The sequence below is a fragment of the Etheostoma spectabile genome, chromosome 8, assembly GCF_008692095.1.
Source record: "Etheostoma spectabile isolate EspeVRDwgs_2016 chromosome 8, UIUC_Espe_1.0, whole genome shotgun sequence".
In the NCBI taxonomy this organism is placed as follows: Eukaryota; Metazoa; Chordata; class Actinopteri; order Perciformes; family Percidae; genus Etheostoma; species Etheostoma spectabile.
The window spans coordinates 9,901,671-9,919,549 of record NC_045740.1 but is presented as its reverse complement, the minus strand read 5'-3'; the positions used below and the strand labels follow the sequence as shown (position 1 = coordinate 9,919,549).

At 42.2% G+C, this 17,879-nt stretch overlaps 2 protein-coding genes across 2 annotated transcripts in view; one reads left to right on the top strand and one right to left on the bottom strand.

The window, feature by feature from the left end:
- The window catches only part of wash1 (WAS protein family homolog 1), a 26,588-nt gene extending 17,867 nt beyond the window's left edge, over positions 1-8,721 (bottom strand). The window contains exon 1 of the mRNA XM_032523673.1: positions 8,709-8,721. The gene's annotated coding sequence lies outside the window, so the exon portion shown is untranslated. The remainder of the gene's footprint in view (positions 1-8,708) is intronic.
- The window catches only part of iqsec3b (IQ motif and Sec7 domain ArfGEF 3b), a 26,812-nt gene extending 8,933 nt beyond the window's left edge, over positions 1-17,879 (top strand). Inside the window, 12 exon segments of the mRNA XM_032523660.1 lie at positions 872-1,273; positions 1,757-2,460; positions 3,231-3,392; positions 5,208-5,330; positions 9,378-9,544; positions 11,463-11,602; positions 11,767-11,898; positions 12,240-12,339; positions 12,948-13,106; positions 13,200-13,292; positions 14,218-14,264; positions 15,246-17,879. Of these exon segments, the coding sequence (XP_032379551.1) occupies positions 872-1,273; positions 1,757-2,460; positions 3,231-3,392; positions 5,208-5,330; positions 9,378-9,544; positions 11,463-11,602; positions 11,767-11,898; positions 12,240-12,339; positions 12,948-13,106; positions 13,200-13,292; positions 14,218-14,264; positions 15,246-15,665 (2,649 nt within the window). The 3' untranslated portion in view covers positions 15,666-17,879.

Sequence of the window (17,879 nt, the reverse complement as noted above, 5' to 3'; positions counted from 1 at the left end):
TGCTAGGTTGTCATGGTAACAGCTAATAACTGCTTTTGGCGGCTGGAGATGTCTTTATTTCTGATAGTAAATTGGAAGTTCAAGTGTGTGTGTGTTTTCTCTGTGTGAAGTGCGTGTGTGTGTGTGTGTATTTGTGCACATGTGCTTGTGTGCGTGCGTGCGTGCGTGCGTGTGTGTGTGTGTGTGTGTGTGTGTGTGTGTGGTGTGTGTGTGTGTGTGTGTGTGTGTGTGCATGTACTTTTTGTGGGCGTGCTTGTGTGAGCAGACACACACAGACATACCCAGGCACATGTGTGGCTGTCCTCCTTTTTCTCCATCTCTGTCTCTTCTTCCCTCATCTTCCACTCCCCCTCCTCCGTCTCCCTTTTGCTGAAAATATAGAAGGGCAAAATTTCAGAGAAAAAAAGAGACTGAGATTTTGGGATGAGCTGCTTTGCCAACAAACAGAACAGAAATAGGCTTGTGCGGGTGTTTACTTTCTATTCATGTTCTCAAAATCACCTTTGTCACAGTCCATCCATCCTCCTTACCATGGCCCTTCAGCCAGTATTAGCAGTTGAATGATGATAGATGATGTTTACTTCGGTTCATAAACCCTCACCGGTTTTAAAAGAGTGGACAGACAAGTAAGAAGGATACTAAGAAAAAAAGTGTGAGTGTGCATTTCCTGACTCAGACAATTCTTTTGAACTTTTGTAGACATCAGCACAAAATGGCATCATGATAGTTGCCTCCTGGATGAATAAATATTTTTCAGCGATTGCCGTGTGCTTTGCAATATGACTCTTGCAGTGTCTTTAGTGAGTTTCAGAGCCTTGTAAACATGTTTGATATTTAAACTCACTCCCCCTCACTCTTTCCCTATCCCCAGATAGAAGAGTTGGAGCAAAAATATGGAGGCCATCTCATAGCGAGGCGGGCAGCCCGTCGTATCCAGACGGCCTTCCGTCAGTACCAGCTCAGCAAAAACTTCCAGAAGATCCGTAACTCTCTGTCGGAGAGCAAATTGCCCCGTCGGATCTCACTTCGCCATCCCAGCCCTTCAGGCCGAAACAGGAGCACAGCCCAGAGACACAGTTACAGTCTGCATCCTGGAGGAGGACAAATACCTTTACGCTCTAAAACTCCTCCTCCTCCTCCCTGTCGCTCCACCTCTCTGCCACCTTCTCCCGCATCTGCCACAGCAGCTGGTCGCTCTCCTGCCCCAGATCCAGCCACACCTCAAACCCCTGGTCAAACACTCACACAGCTGGAGGACTGCTTCTCTGAACAGGTGAGTGTTTTCATTTCATGTTACAGCTCCCATAAGTTGATAATAAGTAGGAAGCATAATGGTCAAATCAAGAAATATGGTTTCATTAACTTCCTATAGTTTTTAGCCAAGCCAGCAGCATGGTTTTCGAAATGGCAAAGTCAGTCAGCCGTCCCACCATTGTGATCCAGACTGAACAATCTCAAAATTTTCCACGAGAAAATAGAAGTTGGCTGTTTTTGAACTGAGAAGCACCTTGTTCGTCTGCACACTGAAGAGTGATTTAAGTGATCAGTGGATTGCCATGAAATTCTGTTTAGGGGTTCAGGGTGCCCAGAGGACATATCCTAATGAAATTGATGATCCATGCTGTTTCATCCAGGGGCCAGGGGTCAGACTCAAACAGTTGCTAAAATCTCAGCCTTGTACATGGGGTGCAAGCTCTACCAGATGAGCAACTGGGGCGTCCCTGTTAAAGTGTAATTTTTATCATCATATTTGTAGCTTCATTCCTTGGCCCAGTCAATTGATGACGCCCTTCATGGTTGGAGATTGTCGGAAGGTGGAGATGGGAAGGGACTACTTATGGACCCCGGGGCCCTTCGTGCAGCTGCTGAGAGTGCTTGTCTGCCCCGCAGTGCCAGCTCACTGCTCATGGCCTTCAGGGATGTCACTGTTCACATTGACAGCAATAGTTCCTACACCATCTCCACCGCTACCACCACAACCACCACCTCTCTGGGCAATGCAGGCGGGGGAGAGCTGGGCAGCAGGAAGACTTCTGTGAGCGGGATGGCTGGGGGAGGAGATAGCCAATTAGCAGAGGAGCCAGAGTTTCCTGCACCTCCTCCCAGTGAGGAGCTGGAGATGGCTGATCAAGGATCCAGGAGGGGCTCAGCAGTGACAGCTCTAGGAGGAGGAATGGAGGGGGAGAGCGGCTCAGACAGACTGGGGTCCACATCAACTTCCACCTCCACCTCAGCTCAGTCTAACCAGCAACCCGCTCAAATTTACACCCAGTACCAGCAGTACCATTACGCTCATCCTCAGCAGATTCCTGGGGGGCCGAGCCCCGAGGCCCTGCAGGCTCTTGTCGTCTCTCTGCCCAGGGACCGCTGCCAGGATCCAACCTCTTGCCGTTCGCCAACTCTGTCCACAGACACACACCGCAAACGCCTCTACCGTATAGGACTCAACCTCTTCAATGTGTGAGTGGGCCAGCAGCACAACACATACACACACACACGCAAACGCACGCACACTGACACACACAGTAAATTGGAAAATATTTATGCACCCTCTGGCTCAGGGTCCAAAGAACACTTATTCCTGTTTATGTCTAACAAATCTCCAACAGCCCTGAAAAACTGCTCTAAGCAGCTGCTCATTAGTGTTTGTGATTGTTGGGTGGAGCTGCATGTTCAGTGCCATCTTGTGATGTCAATGAAAAACAAAATAGATAGAGAGATGGGAGAGGGACAAAGAAAGGAAGAGACAGAAAGATGGGAAAGAGGTGAAATGCAGTTGAAGAGGAGAGGCAGTCAAGGAGATCATGAACAATGTGAGAGCCTCTCAATTTCTATAAATAAAGCCCACGGTAGGCCTGCACTTATTATTAGTTAATACAAATTAAAGCAAATTAATTCATATGCATCAGTGGCAGAAGGTCTGATCCACAAGTCCAGAGCTAACAGCTTTTGGGCATGAATGTACTTTTCCTTTCCCTCCTCGTTGTGCACCACACACACACATTAGCACTGCTTTATTTATTCACTCAACTGTTTGCTCACATATGCACAATCCATGCACATGTTCACATGCATAAACCCTCACATAAAGTAGATCTTGCCTTGCTTGAATGCAGTGTTACATATTTTCTTTCTCACTCAGGCCCACACACCTATCTGCTTGAATGCACAAACACATTGCACAAGCAATGTTTAACTCTTAACACTATCTGTTGGATATTTTTGGGCAGGAACCCAGAGAGAGGCATCCACTTCCTGATCACGCGTGGTTTCGTCCCGGACACGGCCATTGGTGTGGCTCACTTTCTGCTGCAGAGGAAGGGCCTGAGCAGACAGATGATTGGAGAGTTCTTAGGAAACAGCAAGCTGCAATTCAACAGAGATGTCCTTGAGTGAGTCTTCATTATTTATATATGCTGAAATATACGCATCACACACAGACAGATACACGTTTGGGTTTCCTGTAATGAATCCAGTTGACTCTAAATCCCTTTGAATTCCCTATTGAATCTTTTCAGGTTTTACAAAATGATTGTTAATCAAGATGTAATGCTGTTTCAAAACTCAGGCTTTCTATTATAACTTCATAGATTCCAAACTCATGCCGAGATGACCCTGATGACATCATTAGTGTTATTTTCTCAGACTTTAGAAATCTTCTCCAGAGCCACAGAAGTCATTATGCAAAACCTTTTACCAGCTGACTGGTAGTCCTCATGAAAAGTAAACTGTCCTTAATATGTAAAGTTGGTGGAGTGCCCCTTTATTAAGAACAACTTTTGAGTTGCCGGTAATGAAAACTCCCTCATCTCTTTGACCGCTTAGCCCATGAAAAAGTATCTGAACCAAAATCCATTTATTTACATCTTATTAACATTTATAACTGTAGACTTGATTGATTGTAGTAAGTTTATTAATTACCTTTTTTTGATTACTTATTACAAAATGAGAAACTTTATTAACAGATTTAAAACCAGTTTTGTGTCATCTTTGTGTGGGTAGTGTGTTAAAATGAGGAAGTGTTTGTCTTCACTCCGTGGTGCCAGTATTTGAAGGAGCAGATCTCGGCAGACTGTCTGCCCACACCAAGATGACACAGAGCTGGATTAAAATCAACAAAGTATCCTTTTCACTTCATGACTCCCTGGATTTTACTTAACAACCTCACTTCGAGGTCCATTTAGTAGCTGTTGACATGAAATGGTCCTCATCAGCTGAGAGCTGAGAGCAGAGTTTGCTTCATTGCCAAAGATGTTCCTACAAGACATCTCATCAATATTGACTATAAAAGTTTATGGTCAAATTTTCTTCATGACCTTGGAAACAGCAGTGGAGAAAACAATCCTACCTCAATGTTCATTTAATAGTGGTTCTGGATATGTAAAAGTCTGTACAAGATTAAATAAGAGATTTGTTTGACTCTGACTTTTATGAATAGAACTAGCTATTGGAACCTAACCCCTCACTTACACATAACAATACACACACACACACACACACACAACATGTAGTACTTGTGTACATAAATGCAACACATCCATGACAACACGCATTTACCTAATGCCTTCACACTCTCCCTTTCACCCTTTTTGCATCCAACCAGTGTAGACAGAGATCCAGGATAGAAAGGCTTTTTGCTGAGGTTGTTGCAGAGACTGTAGAAATAGGTCACTGCACACACACACAAGCACAAGCACACACCCTTGCTTTCTTTCACTCTGACACAGACACACATGTATGAACACAAATATGCACACTCACTTCTTCCATTGCTACAGCCTGCCCTCAGCCTTTCATGTACCTCTCTCTTGCCCCCTCGCTCTTTGCATTTCATTATTTTGCCCTCTCATCCCTCTTTTTTATCCTCTTATCCTCCACTGTCATCAGACCCTGTCTTCCCCATTGATGTTTGCACGAAGTGTGTGTGTGTGTGTGTGTGTATGTGAGTGTGGAAACACGTTGTCTTTATGTGCGTCTTCCAGGTCAGTGGTTCCATAATGGAGGTATGACTGTAAGAGGAAGATTTGCCATCAGCACTCGGGTATTCATAGTTTGCTGCACATGCACTCGCACGCATTTGCCGCACACTCACACACACTCGCAACTCACCTTCTCATTACAGTGACACACTACAAATAAACCCAGTCTCTCTCTCTCTCTCCTTTCTCTTTTGCTTTATTTTTCTCTCTCTGTCTGTCCCTTAATAGTTGTGTTGTGGATGAGATGGATTTCTCAGGCATGGAGCTTGACGAAGCCCTAAGAAAGTTCCAGGCTCATGTTCGTGTTCAGGGAGAAGCACAGAAAGTGGAGAGACTCATCGAAGCCTTTAGGTGAGACTGTCAACTCACTCACAACCAGGCCTCACTGACTTAACAGGTTCTGGCTTCACTTTTTAACACAATTCAACACAAGAGTCCATCACATGACTAAGCAGGGCTGGTAAGGGCACTCTGAACTTTTTGAAATAAATAGACTTTTTTCCTGAGGCCACCTATGCAAAAATAAAAAAATAAATATTTTGCAATAGAGTACAAATTACTTTCTGATCTCATCTCGCAGCCTCAGGGTAACAGACATATCCAGAATGGCCCACTATATAGGGAGACTGTATAGTGTTTAACTGGTTCTGCCAGCTCACTGTGGAAGGCTCTAATGAAACTAAAGCTGTTATCATTAATATACTACACTGATTGCCTGTAACCTTTGACTAAACTCAGCAGTATGTGATTTTCAGGCATTCATAGCTGTGATCTGAATTGCAGGCAATCAGTGTGCATTCCATTGGGACAAAAGTAGATGCTCTATTTCATGACTTTTTCTCCTGGATGACACTTTCTGGCCAAATCTTCAGCTTCTCTGGGCTGTTTGTATGTGCACGACAATTGGGTGTCCATTTCCATCCAAAATTACAGTTAAATATGTAAAAGTGCATGTTACATACTGGTACATGGCTGGTTTTAGCCTGAGCTGCTTTTCTGCTTATTTTATCAGTGCTGCCTCTTGCCCTACAGTCACTAAAATGCATGAGCATATCTGCTGAAAAATACTCATTTAAAAACTAAGAGGACCTTGAGACACCTACTGTAGCTTGCACATTCCCTTTGCAGTCCTTTGTGTCTTTAAGTGGACTATTTAGTTTTGCCTCTAACAAACTCCTAAACAGACAAAATAGAAGCTGCAATTGGTGCCTTTTCCCCTGGCTGGCACTGTCCTTGAAATGTCCAGATAATATCCAAAGTTTGCTTCCAGGACTAAAAATGCAATAAAAAATGCCATCATTGCTTTTAATTTTGGAATGATTGGTTGCATTGCCGTGTACATTTAATCTTCCTCTGCTGATGGTCTGCTCTTTGCCCCAGTATGACCAACAATGTCACCACATGAGTTAAGCCACTGTCTCTTTGAACTTAACAACCAAGATCTTCTTCTGAATTAAACTAAGTTGGCTTGTATAATTCGATGTCCCCATACAGAATGTACTGCATATTAATTGTCAATTTTCTGAGCTTTGTCTAAGCTTCTGATTGATTTCAAACTGGCATTATTATTATTGAAAAACAAAGCCTGAAATATGTATCTTTTGTACTTTCCAAATGTCTTCCACTGTCTGTGGTACACTGCCCCAAGACCAATGGCTCCTACTGAAGACCTTTAACATTAACGTTAAGTTGCGTTATCACCAAGCAGGCTGTTCAGTTTCGCATTTCCATTAGCAAAAGTTGTGGGTGGTATCTGGCGCTTTTTTTTGGTACCACCTCTGTTAGAAAAGGTGGAGTTAAAACACTTCACCACTAATTGACACAGGACATCCTGCAAAAAACAACCAATTTTTACATTTTTAATAGCCAAGCTACCGTGAATAGCGACATTTTTTTAATTCACTCAATCTAGATCTAGTTTGGGACTAATTTCAGCCGCGGATCAATATACATTTTGTGCTCTAGTGAGTATTTACAGTAGCAGGAGAGATTACGTAGGATTGACTCAAAATGAACTCCAGGCCCATAATAATGTTCATAAAGGAATCACTTAATGCAAAAGTGTGGCTCACTGATGTGTTTTTATAGCTAAATATATAGACTGTCACCAACTCATCTATTACGTAAGGGTGTGTGTATGTGTGTTATTATTCCAAGCAAAAAGTGTTGAGAGAAGAGAGGAAAAGGAGCAGTCATTATGACACTTCCCCTCTCTGCTTCTGATTTGAGGGCCAATCAGAACACCCACTGCGGCCATCAGTTAATCACATCTCACTTAATCATATGTGCCGAGCCCCTGGGTGCAGATTACAAATTCATCAGCGATCAGAGACAACGCTCTCTGTATCTGGAGCTGCGAGTATAGATCAGAAACCAGTGGGCTTTTATTGGGACAGCCAGACATCCGATGCCACGGCTGTTATGTAACAGTTGTTATGTCATCTGTTTGAAGCGTGTTGTACTCCTGTCATGAGTAGGTTTTTTTTTATATACAAAGCGGTATTTGTGCCAGCTGGCATGCAATTTTCATATGCAGATATGACGATAAGAGATCGGGAGCTAGTGTTTAAATAAACTTATTACATAAGACGGAGATCCACGCTTGAAAATGTGTGAATGAAGCGCAACAAACACACACACACAGTATCACTGCTTTATTTATTCACTCAACTGTTTACATATGCACAATCCATGCACATGTTCACATACATACACACTCACATACAGTAGATCTTGCCTTGCTTTCAGTCTTTGATGAATTTGCCGCAGAATTACATCAAGATGGAAAATCAGGAGGCTCATTTGTGCCTCTGTGTTTCTGTGTGTTTATGTGAGTGCATGTGCATATTATATCTGTAGCACTGTGTTTGTGCTGAGCAGGATATTTTCTCCCGTCAAACAAAGGCATTTCTACTGAACTAGGCTGCAGTCAATTGATACCCTACGCGCACGCTGGCCTTAGATCTTGTGTGGGGTCTGGGAAAAGACTCTCTGGTTGTGCAGGTCTCAGATGTGGCCTCTCGCTTGCATATGATCTGACAAGTACATAGTTTTCTGGAGCAGAGTAGCCCTCTGCATGTTTGCATCTTGCCTGGCTACAGAGATAAAAGCCTCCCACCAATGAAACGGCCCACTTTGTAAGTGAAAGTGACAGTAAGAAAGATAGGGAGGATGCTGTGGGGGAAGGAGGGGTGGAAGGGAGAGTTTGTGAAGCCTGTGGGCAGCGATGGAGCAAAGTCAAGTCTAAATGTGGCATCTCTGGTTCCAAAGCAGACTGGGTAGCGTTACCTCACGTAAGGCATAGCCATTCTTTTTAAATGTCTACTGTCTCCTGTCAGTTTCATTTATGATTCACTGACTGCTCCTCACATCTGAGTAGAAATTACAGTCAGTCAGTCTTTGAGTCAACCAGTCAGATCAGAAAATACTGCGGCTTGTATGCTGAGATATCAGCATTAATATAAGTGTATAATCAACTTTTTAAAGGTCATTCTCTTAATTGCTTTTTAGAACTTGAACAGTTTGTTCTGATCTGTTTGTACGATGCTCTCCCTGATTTTGTTAGTTCAAGCTGAGAAGACATGCTTTGGGTTTTGGTATTGGTTCTGTGAGCCTGAAGACACAAGGCTGTTAAGAGGTGTTTCTAATATTCGAGATGCCCTCATTGATTATAAATGGGGTGAACATAATATTAGAAACACCTCTTGGTAAAAAGCGATGCAATTTAACAGTATATTAGATACTATTGACATTTAAAGCTACACAAAGGTATGCTTTATTTTAGGACTATTGTATTAGACTGCATTAGTTTTAGCTGGTGTAGCCTACTTGAAAAACTGGCAACTGAATGTGTTTTATGTCAGTCCAGCAGTGAAATCCAAATGTTTAAAAAAAAAAATCACGGTCTTTAGTTTATTAACATATTCACTCAAATTATGTTCATTTATTTGTGTATTGCTGGAAAGTTTCCCCACACAAGTCTGTGTCTACTGATTATGGGTCCTAACAATAACCTGGCTGGATTGCTTGTTGTGATGATTTTGTAAAAGTGTGTAGATAAGGCCAAACAATATGATTTTTCATGAATGCATTAAATCCACAACCTGGCCTGTGGTGACCTGGCAAATACTTTGCAATCTTATTTAGTTTGTGACATATTTTATTTCTTTGTGTCACTCAAGTAAACGTTTTAGCTCGTATGTGTGCGGTTATCATGTAAATGCAATAAAACTCCTCAGGATATTAATGAAATTTGAAAACTTGAATGATTGGGATTTTACAGCATACTTTGTCTACAATAGTGGTATAATGGCCAAGAATCCAGACCAATATTGAGAAGTAATAGAGAAATGTTGCACTTACGATATATAGCTCTGATGTCCTCTTTTTCCTTCACAGTCAGAGGTACTGTATGTGTAATCCTGATGTGGTGCAGCAGTTTCACAACCCAGACACCATCTTTATCCTGGCCTTCGCTGTGGTGCTTCTCAACACTGACATGTACTCGCCCAACATCAAACCCCAGCGCAAAATGGGCCTTGATGACTTCATACGCAACCTACGAGGTTAGTGAGTCCAAAAACATGTATTATCATGTACAGAATGAGAGAGGTAGTGAATGTGTGTTTTTATGTGGACAGAGGTGGTAGAATGTCTTGTAGACATTCAACATTCGACATGGCAAGTGATTTCTGAGCAGAGGGTTTGAACATTGGTTATATATAGCAACCACATTGAACACACACCTCTCCAACCTTTTACTGCAGATCATGAGGAGAGCCATCAGATTGATATGCTAGAATGATAAGGAGGATAAAAAAGAGAGCAGACGGGAGGGAAAGTCAAAGTTTTACAACAAGCACTCTCTCATCAATCTCACTTTAACCTCACTATCTTTCTCAACCTCACTGTCTTTTGAGTGACAGCTTCTTGAAGTGAAGTAAATTACACAAAGAGGCGGTGGGTGCTTGCTTCCTCTCGCTACCATCAAGAAAACCATCAGCTAAGCAGGGTGAGATTTCTGATATCCTTGACTCAGAGCTCTGCTCCAGAGACCGTGGCATTGACCCATTTAATAGAGGCTCACTTCAGCATTAGATTTAACGATTTGAGCTCAGGTTTCCGGAGGAATTTCATCACCTAAGGCTCTCAACAAAGTCTCTGTCCAGCGGTAGAACAGATACATACATTTACTCCAACCAAAGCTTAAAGAATATAAGTTTGCCTTTTATTTGCACCTTCAGTTAATGGAGACAAAACCCCCACCATAAAACAAATTTCAATTTATTTTTTCATATGATGTCACACAAGTCAGTTATAAATTGTGACAGGTTTCTCCCTCCATGATTTCTAAGTGGGAGAACTTGCAAAATAGCAGGGTGTTCAAATACTTATTTTTATCACTGTATGTGTCTGTGTGTTGCTCCACAGTGACACAACGACAGCACACACTACTGAGATAAAAGCACAAGTTCTCATTTACATCATTTTATTGCATTTACATGATAACCTACATTGAAATAAAACAAATTTGCCTATAACATCTAAAAAAAAAAATTATATATTTGACAATCAACAATTTCGAATAATAAGCGTTCATAAAATAAATGTTAATTTTAATAGTTTCTGGCACGGTTTGGAATCACTAGGCCACATTATATGGAAACATTCAATTATTTTGTAGTTATTTTTAATTATTTTCAATTGAAATATGCAGGCCTATGCAAAAACAAATGAAAAAAAAACACTGGTGTTGTGTCATTTAGACAGGAATCGATAATAGTATTATCGGTAGTACCTGAATCAAACTCCAGCCATTGATCTCCAGGATGTGTGCTAACTGTCTTCCTACCGCTAACACTGGGTCAAAACTGATTTATGCTTGACACATCAGCATGGGCGGTGAGTGTCCACATGATAAGACATGCTCCTTCACTGGGTTCCTGTGCTTATAATACATCCATTGACCGGTGCCGCAGGTTTTTGCCTTTAAGTGCACGTCCAACATTTTCTTACTATGCAGGGATGGATGGGCGGTGTGTCTTGCAAGAGTTTTCTCAAGTCTAGAGTTACCATCTAGACACGACCATCACAGATTCAAACGCCTCATCACGGTTCTGTGTCAACTCATGTCCGTGCAGAAAGCATAACTAGGGCTTAAGCAGACTTTGCAGGATCTGGAGTAAATGTCTGTCAAATATCCAACTTAACAGTTGTTTTAAAACATATCAGCTAGAAACATTAAAAAGTCAGCCAGAGATGTTTTCAAGCAACTCATTGAGCTAACATTAGCTTAATCAACAGCCGCTGTCTGAAGTCAAGGTCACGTTGTTTTAAAATATACTATGAATTTCCACTGATATATGTGCTACCGTTATTGTGAACTGCATGTGCAGTGTGAGAATGGAAAGCTTGACAGGCTGGTAAATGAGAGGGGCGGGGCTTACCTAGATAATGACCACTTCTACATCTTTTGACCCTCAGGTGTGGATGATGGAGCAGACATCCCAAGAGAGATGGTTGCAGGCATTTATGAAAGGATCCAGCAAAGAGAGCTCCGCTCCAACGAAGACCACGTCACCTATGTGAGCCGTGTGGAACAGTCCATCCTGGGCCTAAAAACTGTGAGTGACATTTGCCTTTATGTGCAAGTCATTCGCTTATATCTCCTTTCAGTGAGCTGCACTTGTTTGTACTGTCTCCCTTTCTCTTGTCTCCCTTTTCTCATGTATTTCTTCTGTCCTCTGTACTATCTGTCATCTCCATCTCTTTAATCTCGCTTCTGTAGATCCTCGCTGTGCCCCACAGACGTCTTGTGTGCTGCTGTCGTCTGTTTGAGGTGCCTGACGCCAACAAGCCTCATAAACAGAAACTGTCCCAGCTCCAGAGAGAGGTCTTCCTCTTCAATGACCTGCTGCTGGTGAGAAACCTTTATTGTGACTCAATACTCAATAGGGGTACTCAATGGGGGAGCAGTACGGAATAAAGTACGGCACTGAACCCCCAACCATCCATGGGCAGCTACTCTTACATCTCTCCATTAGTGCATGTATGGATCCTAAGCATGTGTGTAATGTGTGTAAAAACAAACAAACTGTACCAACTGAAAAAAAAGAAAAGAATTTCCCCTTGCAGGTAAAGGCATGTCTAATACATTAAGCTACTTGAAAAATGCAACTGCAACCACATTTTATTGCCATTTTATAGATAATCATATATTTTAATTCATTCCATGTTCTGTGTTGTGTGTCTCCACTGTAGATCCTGAAGCTGTGTCCCAAGAAGAAAAGCTCGGCCTCATACACCTTCTGTAAAGCTATGGGTCTTCTGGGAATGCAGTTTCACCTCTTCAGCAATGAATGTGAGATGCTATTCAGCTCTGCTGCAGTTTATTCTCAATACAGTTCCACCCTGGTGCTGGAAAAATGCTGAGCACCAAATTTGAGTCAAAAGAATAAAGTATACGTACAGAAATCAATAGAGCTTACAAATGTGGATGACCTTGTATACAGTATCTTCCATCTGTATTTAGGCATATTGGTGGTTCAAGCGAAATGCTAACACCTGCGTGTCAGGATGCTTGCAATACCAATGGTAATGGCGGCGGAGAAAGATGTGAGCAAAGCCATTCGTTCTGTTGTGGCAAAGCTGCCGAATATTCAGAAGTTAAAGCCCAAGAAACAATCTTTGCTGAGTTTTGTTAGTGGCCAGGATGTTGCGGCCCTCCGCCCCACGTGGTTCGGGAAAAGTTTGATTTTCCAGCTTGCTCTGTCAGTGGTGAAGGAGTTAGCTAAGGCTAACTCTAGTGATGCTAAGCTGACTTCACAACCAAATGTCAACGATTGGTTATGGCAAATCCAGGGTGGCTCTGGGTAGATCCAATAGTTTTAAACTTCAACAGAGTACCCAAGTTATTGTGAAAGGGCTTTCTTTTTTTCTCTTTGACACGTTGTCTGGGTTTCTCATCAGACTACGCCCATGGCATCACCATGCTGAGCCCGTTTACCTCAGAGAAGAAGCAGCTGGTGAGTTTCTGCTCCCCGAGCGGAGAAGAGCTCAGGAAGTTTGCAGAGGAGCTTCGAGAGGCTATCACAGAGGTCAACGAGATGGAGCAGATACACATTCAGTGTAAGTGAAGAACACACACTTCAACATCATGCAAGTTCAACACACACTGTACCTTAGCTGGCTGGTTGCAAATTTATTTATTTTTTATTGTAGGGGAATTGGAGAGGCAACAAGGCATTCAGCCACACGGCATGCACACCAATGGCGGGCAAGTGGACACACACACAGGACACGGATCTCCCTCAGGTGCTGGTTTTGTTCGTGCAGCATAAAATGCATAATACAGCATACATTAACTTATAACAATGCATACATTACTCAAGGCAATGTAGAAAATAGGACAACTTCATGGAAGAATGATGCATAAAAAAGCCCACAACAGTGAATAACAAAATAAAAAAAGGAGTGGATGATAGTCAGAGGGCTTAAGGTTTCTGTAGTTTTTATTATTAATGGGTTAGTTAGTTCTATCAAGTATCTTCCCCTAAAACCACAAATTATAGTTTTTGAGTTTCTCCATGTCCCCAGGTTAGGGTAAGGGTTATTGTATGGAGTAAAACACACAAGACACATGTCAAATAGTGAGCTTATAAGTGCTCATATTATGCTTTTTGGCTTTTCCCCTTTCTTTTATTGTGTTATATATCTTTTTGTGCTTGTTATTGGTTTACAAAGTGAAGTCCGCCTCTAAGGGACTTATCATCTTCCCTCATACTCTGCTTCTGATTAGCTAGTAGTCCTTACCCAGGTACTGTGCATGTGCAACTCCCAACAAAGATGGAACAGAAGTGAGATGCCTCACTCTGTAGTTAAAACAGAGAGCTCAACACACAGGGTGAAAAGAGCAGCTGCAGTAATGTGCAGTACAACAAAAATATGGTGATTTTTGAAAATTAAACCACATGAACCTATTCTGATACAACCTCTAAATACAGTTATGAAACTAAAATATTAGCATAATATGAGCACTTTAAAGCTGCTGGTAGATTTTGTAACCTTTGACAGATACAGGCTAGCTGTCGATTAGCATCTTACTTTCATTCCCAAAATACTGAATATTATTTTAACAAATAACAGATCCTTGTGAAGAACTGATTCTGTTTTTAAGATCCTGTATAAAAAGCCTAAATCTTCCTGTTGACTTACAAATAGACCTGTTTTCTCCCCACAGGCCAACAGGATGTGTACGATAAAACCGGCAACAACAACACACTAGAGGTAAGTGCAAAACCCACTCTTGCCTCCCTCAGGTAAGTGCTTGCATCATGCTTTGTGGGTGTGGTTTTGTATGTGAGTATGTGTGCGCGGTTAGATAGGGACTGTGCCTCATCGGGAAAATTAACTTTGCTTTATGCCTTGCTTAAAAAGAGCTCTGCCTTAGGCACATCCCCACTTTGCAGCCAAGGATACAAAGGCTGCATAGAGGAGTCTGCTGTAGTGGCGCTACAAACAGTCTCTTTCTGTGCCTCATGAGTGAATCAGCAGCCACTATGCTCGCCATTCAGCATCCTTTTATCAGCTGCTGCTTGCCAGCCGCACTGTATAAGCCTTTGCAAGCCACCATAAGCCTGGCTGGCTCCTAGAATACCATCCACAAAGCCAGATAAGCTTGATACTGTTAACAGTCTGTTGAGTTTGTGTGGGTGGGTGTGCATCTGTAAAACCAGCCCTTCCTTTTAACTAAGCATAGATGATAGAGACTGTTTTTCCCTTTCCAGTTTTGTCTCTGTATTATTCCGTTACCCATTCTTTTCCCTCTCTCCTGCCTCTCAGTAAGTCTTTCAGAGTTGTAAATAAATGTGTTAGGGAGACACCACGCCCTCGGTGTCACTTCTCTCCTCTCCTGACACTCCCTTTAACTTTTAGCTTCTCATTCTGACAATTATTGACCATGTTTGCACGTGCACACACATAAAATCCAAAATGTTCCCACCATGATCTCTGACCAAAATCTCTTCTTATTCCACTCTCATTTTCTCTTTTTGGGCTGGTGTGTGATTTCATGATTGAAAGTGTAAATCATGTAATAACACGATTGAGAGAAAAAGAGAGAGAGTGTGTGTATTTTGCATGCGCTCGCTCTGCATACTATCTACCTGCATGCCTGCATGCCCATGTGCGTAACACACCAGAGGGCTGCGTAGAGGCTGCGTTCAGGCTGGTAACTCCTCATGCGTTCTCTGACTGTTCCTAAACTAGGTGTCAATTCACAACAGGCTGCAGACCTATCAACTGAGCCAGCCCAGCATTGAGTCATCGCCCCTGGCCCTGGCTGCGCCACCCACCCTGCTCAGCCCCATCCATCCCAGAGAACTTCGCCCAGAAACACTCATCCAATGCCAACAGATTGTCAAGGTGATTGTTGTGGACCAGAGCGGGCGAGGGCGGATGGAGGCCTTCCTTAGCCAAGGCCCTGCTACGCATCAACTTATCCAGTCGGCCATGTCCACACCTGTTCGCGTCAGAGAGGGCGACGGTCCTCAGCCTCCTCTGCCGCCTCCCCCTCCACCTTACAACCACCCTCACCAGTTTTGTCCCCCTGACTCACCCATGCCCCTCCACCACACCATGCCTCTAACCCGCAGGCGCAACTCCAGCGGCTCCCGCAGCATTGTCTGAGTCGTCGGCTACTCTAGGAACCCTGGGCGCCAGACATAAGCCTCACATTCACACACAGCAAAACACACAAGCTGGAGTAGCAGACAACTCACTTTGAATGGTGAAATTAAAGTATTGCTAAAAAAAAAACATGAGGACAAATAAAGGGACAAAGGAAAAGGAAACCAACAGGACTCTATTCATAGTCTTGACTGAGTGGTGTTGATTTTGAACATAGAGTAGTTTTGATGCCATTTCTAAAAGACAACTTTTTTCTCTTTCTTTTGTCTCCAACATTTCACCCGGTAGTTGATGGTGTTGTCTGTCTAGATTTCACACTCTTTAAGAGATCTTGTGATTTTGCGTCTTTCGGGATGTTGATGTTAAGTTCACACCTGTTTGTTTGGTCCAGGGTTTATAGTATTATTTACCACATTCAGTGAGGAATCCTTTTAGCAGAGCTTATCCTCACTGCAATCTATTGTGTCATCATCTCTGCATAATGTGAAGAAACAAGAGTAGCAGCTCATTTGATTTCTTCATTTTTTAGGGAACAGATTCTCAGTATGTGAGGAAGAAGACTAAGAAAAAAGGTAAAAGGCTCTAGGATATTTACCCTGTCATGTGCAGCATAGTGTTGTAAGCAAAGATGTTGCTACTCACTAAACTAACCTATTCCCACCGTCTGACGACAATCATATTTTTTTGTGCTTCATTGTTGTGTGTTTTGCTAAACTTGTGTGAGCAGATATCTTCACAGTAGTATGTGACTGGCGTTTTGCTCTCACAAAGCTCAGGAAAGGATTTGCTGCACTGTAACATATATCTGAGTTGTACTGAGAGCAGCAGGCTTGTGTAATGTGTGTTCAGTCTGCTTACTCACGGGCAGCAGGGAGTAGGGCCAGTAATCCAAAACAAGGTGAAAACAGCCAGATGGAGCCTTTCTCTTCCTGTACATTTACTCCTAATGGGTTACCTAGTGTGACTATTGCTGTTACCTTTGGATTTAGGAAACATCTGTGCGCAGAAAACATTTTGCTTTTAGTTTAACAATGAATATAAATTGGTTGGCACAGGGTAGACCAAGGTCACCTCTCACAAACATCACTCCCCTCTCACCAATTATATTTTTCCTTGCAGACTGGAAATTATATAAGCAGAGATGGATTCCTATACTGAATGTTAATCAGGGGAAAACTGAAGTTGCCATGGATAATTATTGATTTCATCATTGTGTAGTTGATGGTTCGAGATTGAGCCTGTTTGTACAACAGATCATCCGACTGAGACACACGGAACACGTCTTATACCTTTTGCACCACAGAATATATTGGATATATTGTAAATAGATGATATAGATTTATTCTGAAAAAGTGATTGGTTTGCCCAGTGTGTGTATCTACCTATGTATTTGTACAGAGAATAATCTAGTTAAAAAAAAGGAAATTATAGTTATTATAGCTATTATTATTATTATTATTATTATTATTATTATTATTATTATTATATCAGGGGGTGTTCTAAATCCTACTGCTACGAGAGACTGGAAACAGGCAGCTTTTATAGAATACACTCCAGTTACCATGGTAACACACTGATATTAATACAGATCTACATTCTTCATGGAATTATACCATGTCATATTATCATAGGATTATTAAGAGATGGCTGTGTCACCTGCTAAGGTGTGTAAAGGGCTATGCTGTATTGGTGAATACGTGCATTAAATCACAGGTCATGCACACACGCACACATTGCATACCACACACACTGACATGCACATAGTTGCCAAAGCAACAACAAGTCCAGCTTCGATTCCCCTTACAAACTGCTTGATTTCTCAAGTCAGCAACCTCACTTTGTTTACTGTAAACTCTGACTGACTTGTACTCTACAGCATGATATAGTTTTGTTTTTTTCATTTACAGTACACGGGGGGAGTTTGATTATATGTTTGTATCATTACTGACAGGGCATGTTGGGTTGATTGATGTCATTTTCTCCCCTCTCTCTACTTCCTCCTTTTTGCCCAACCCCTTACCCGCCCCATTCTCCTTGGTTGTCATGGAGATGCACCAATCTGCATCCTCACTGTGGAGCACTGTCATTAATCTTTGCACCCTCACCGTGTTTGTATAAGGGAGATTTCTTAAAGATCAACATGTTTACTAATGGAATATTTCTAATTTTTTCTGTTCAAAGAGAATGAAAGAATAAAGTAGTTTTTACTCTCGG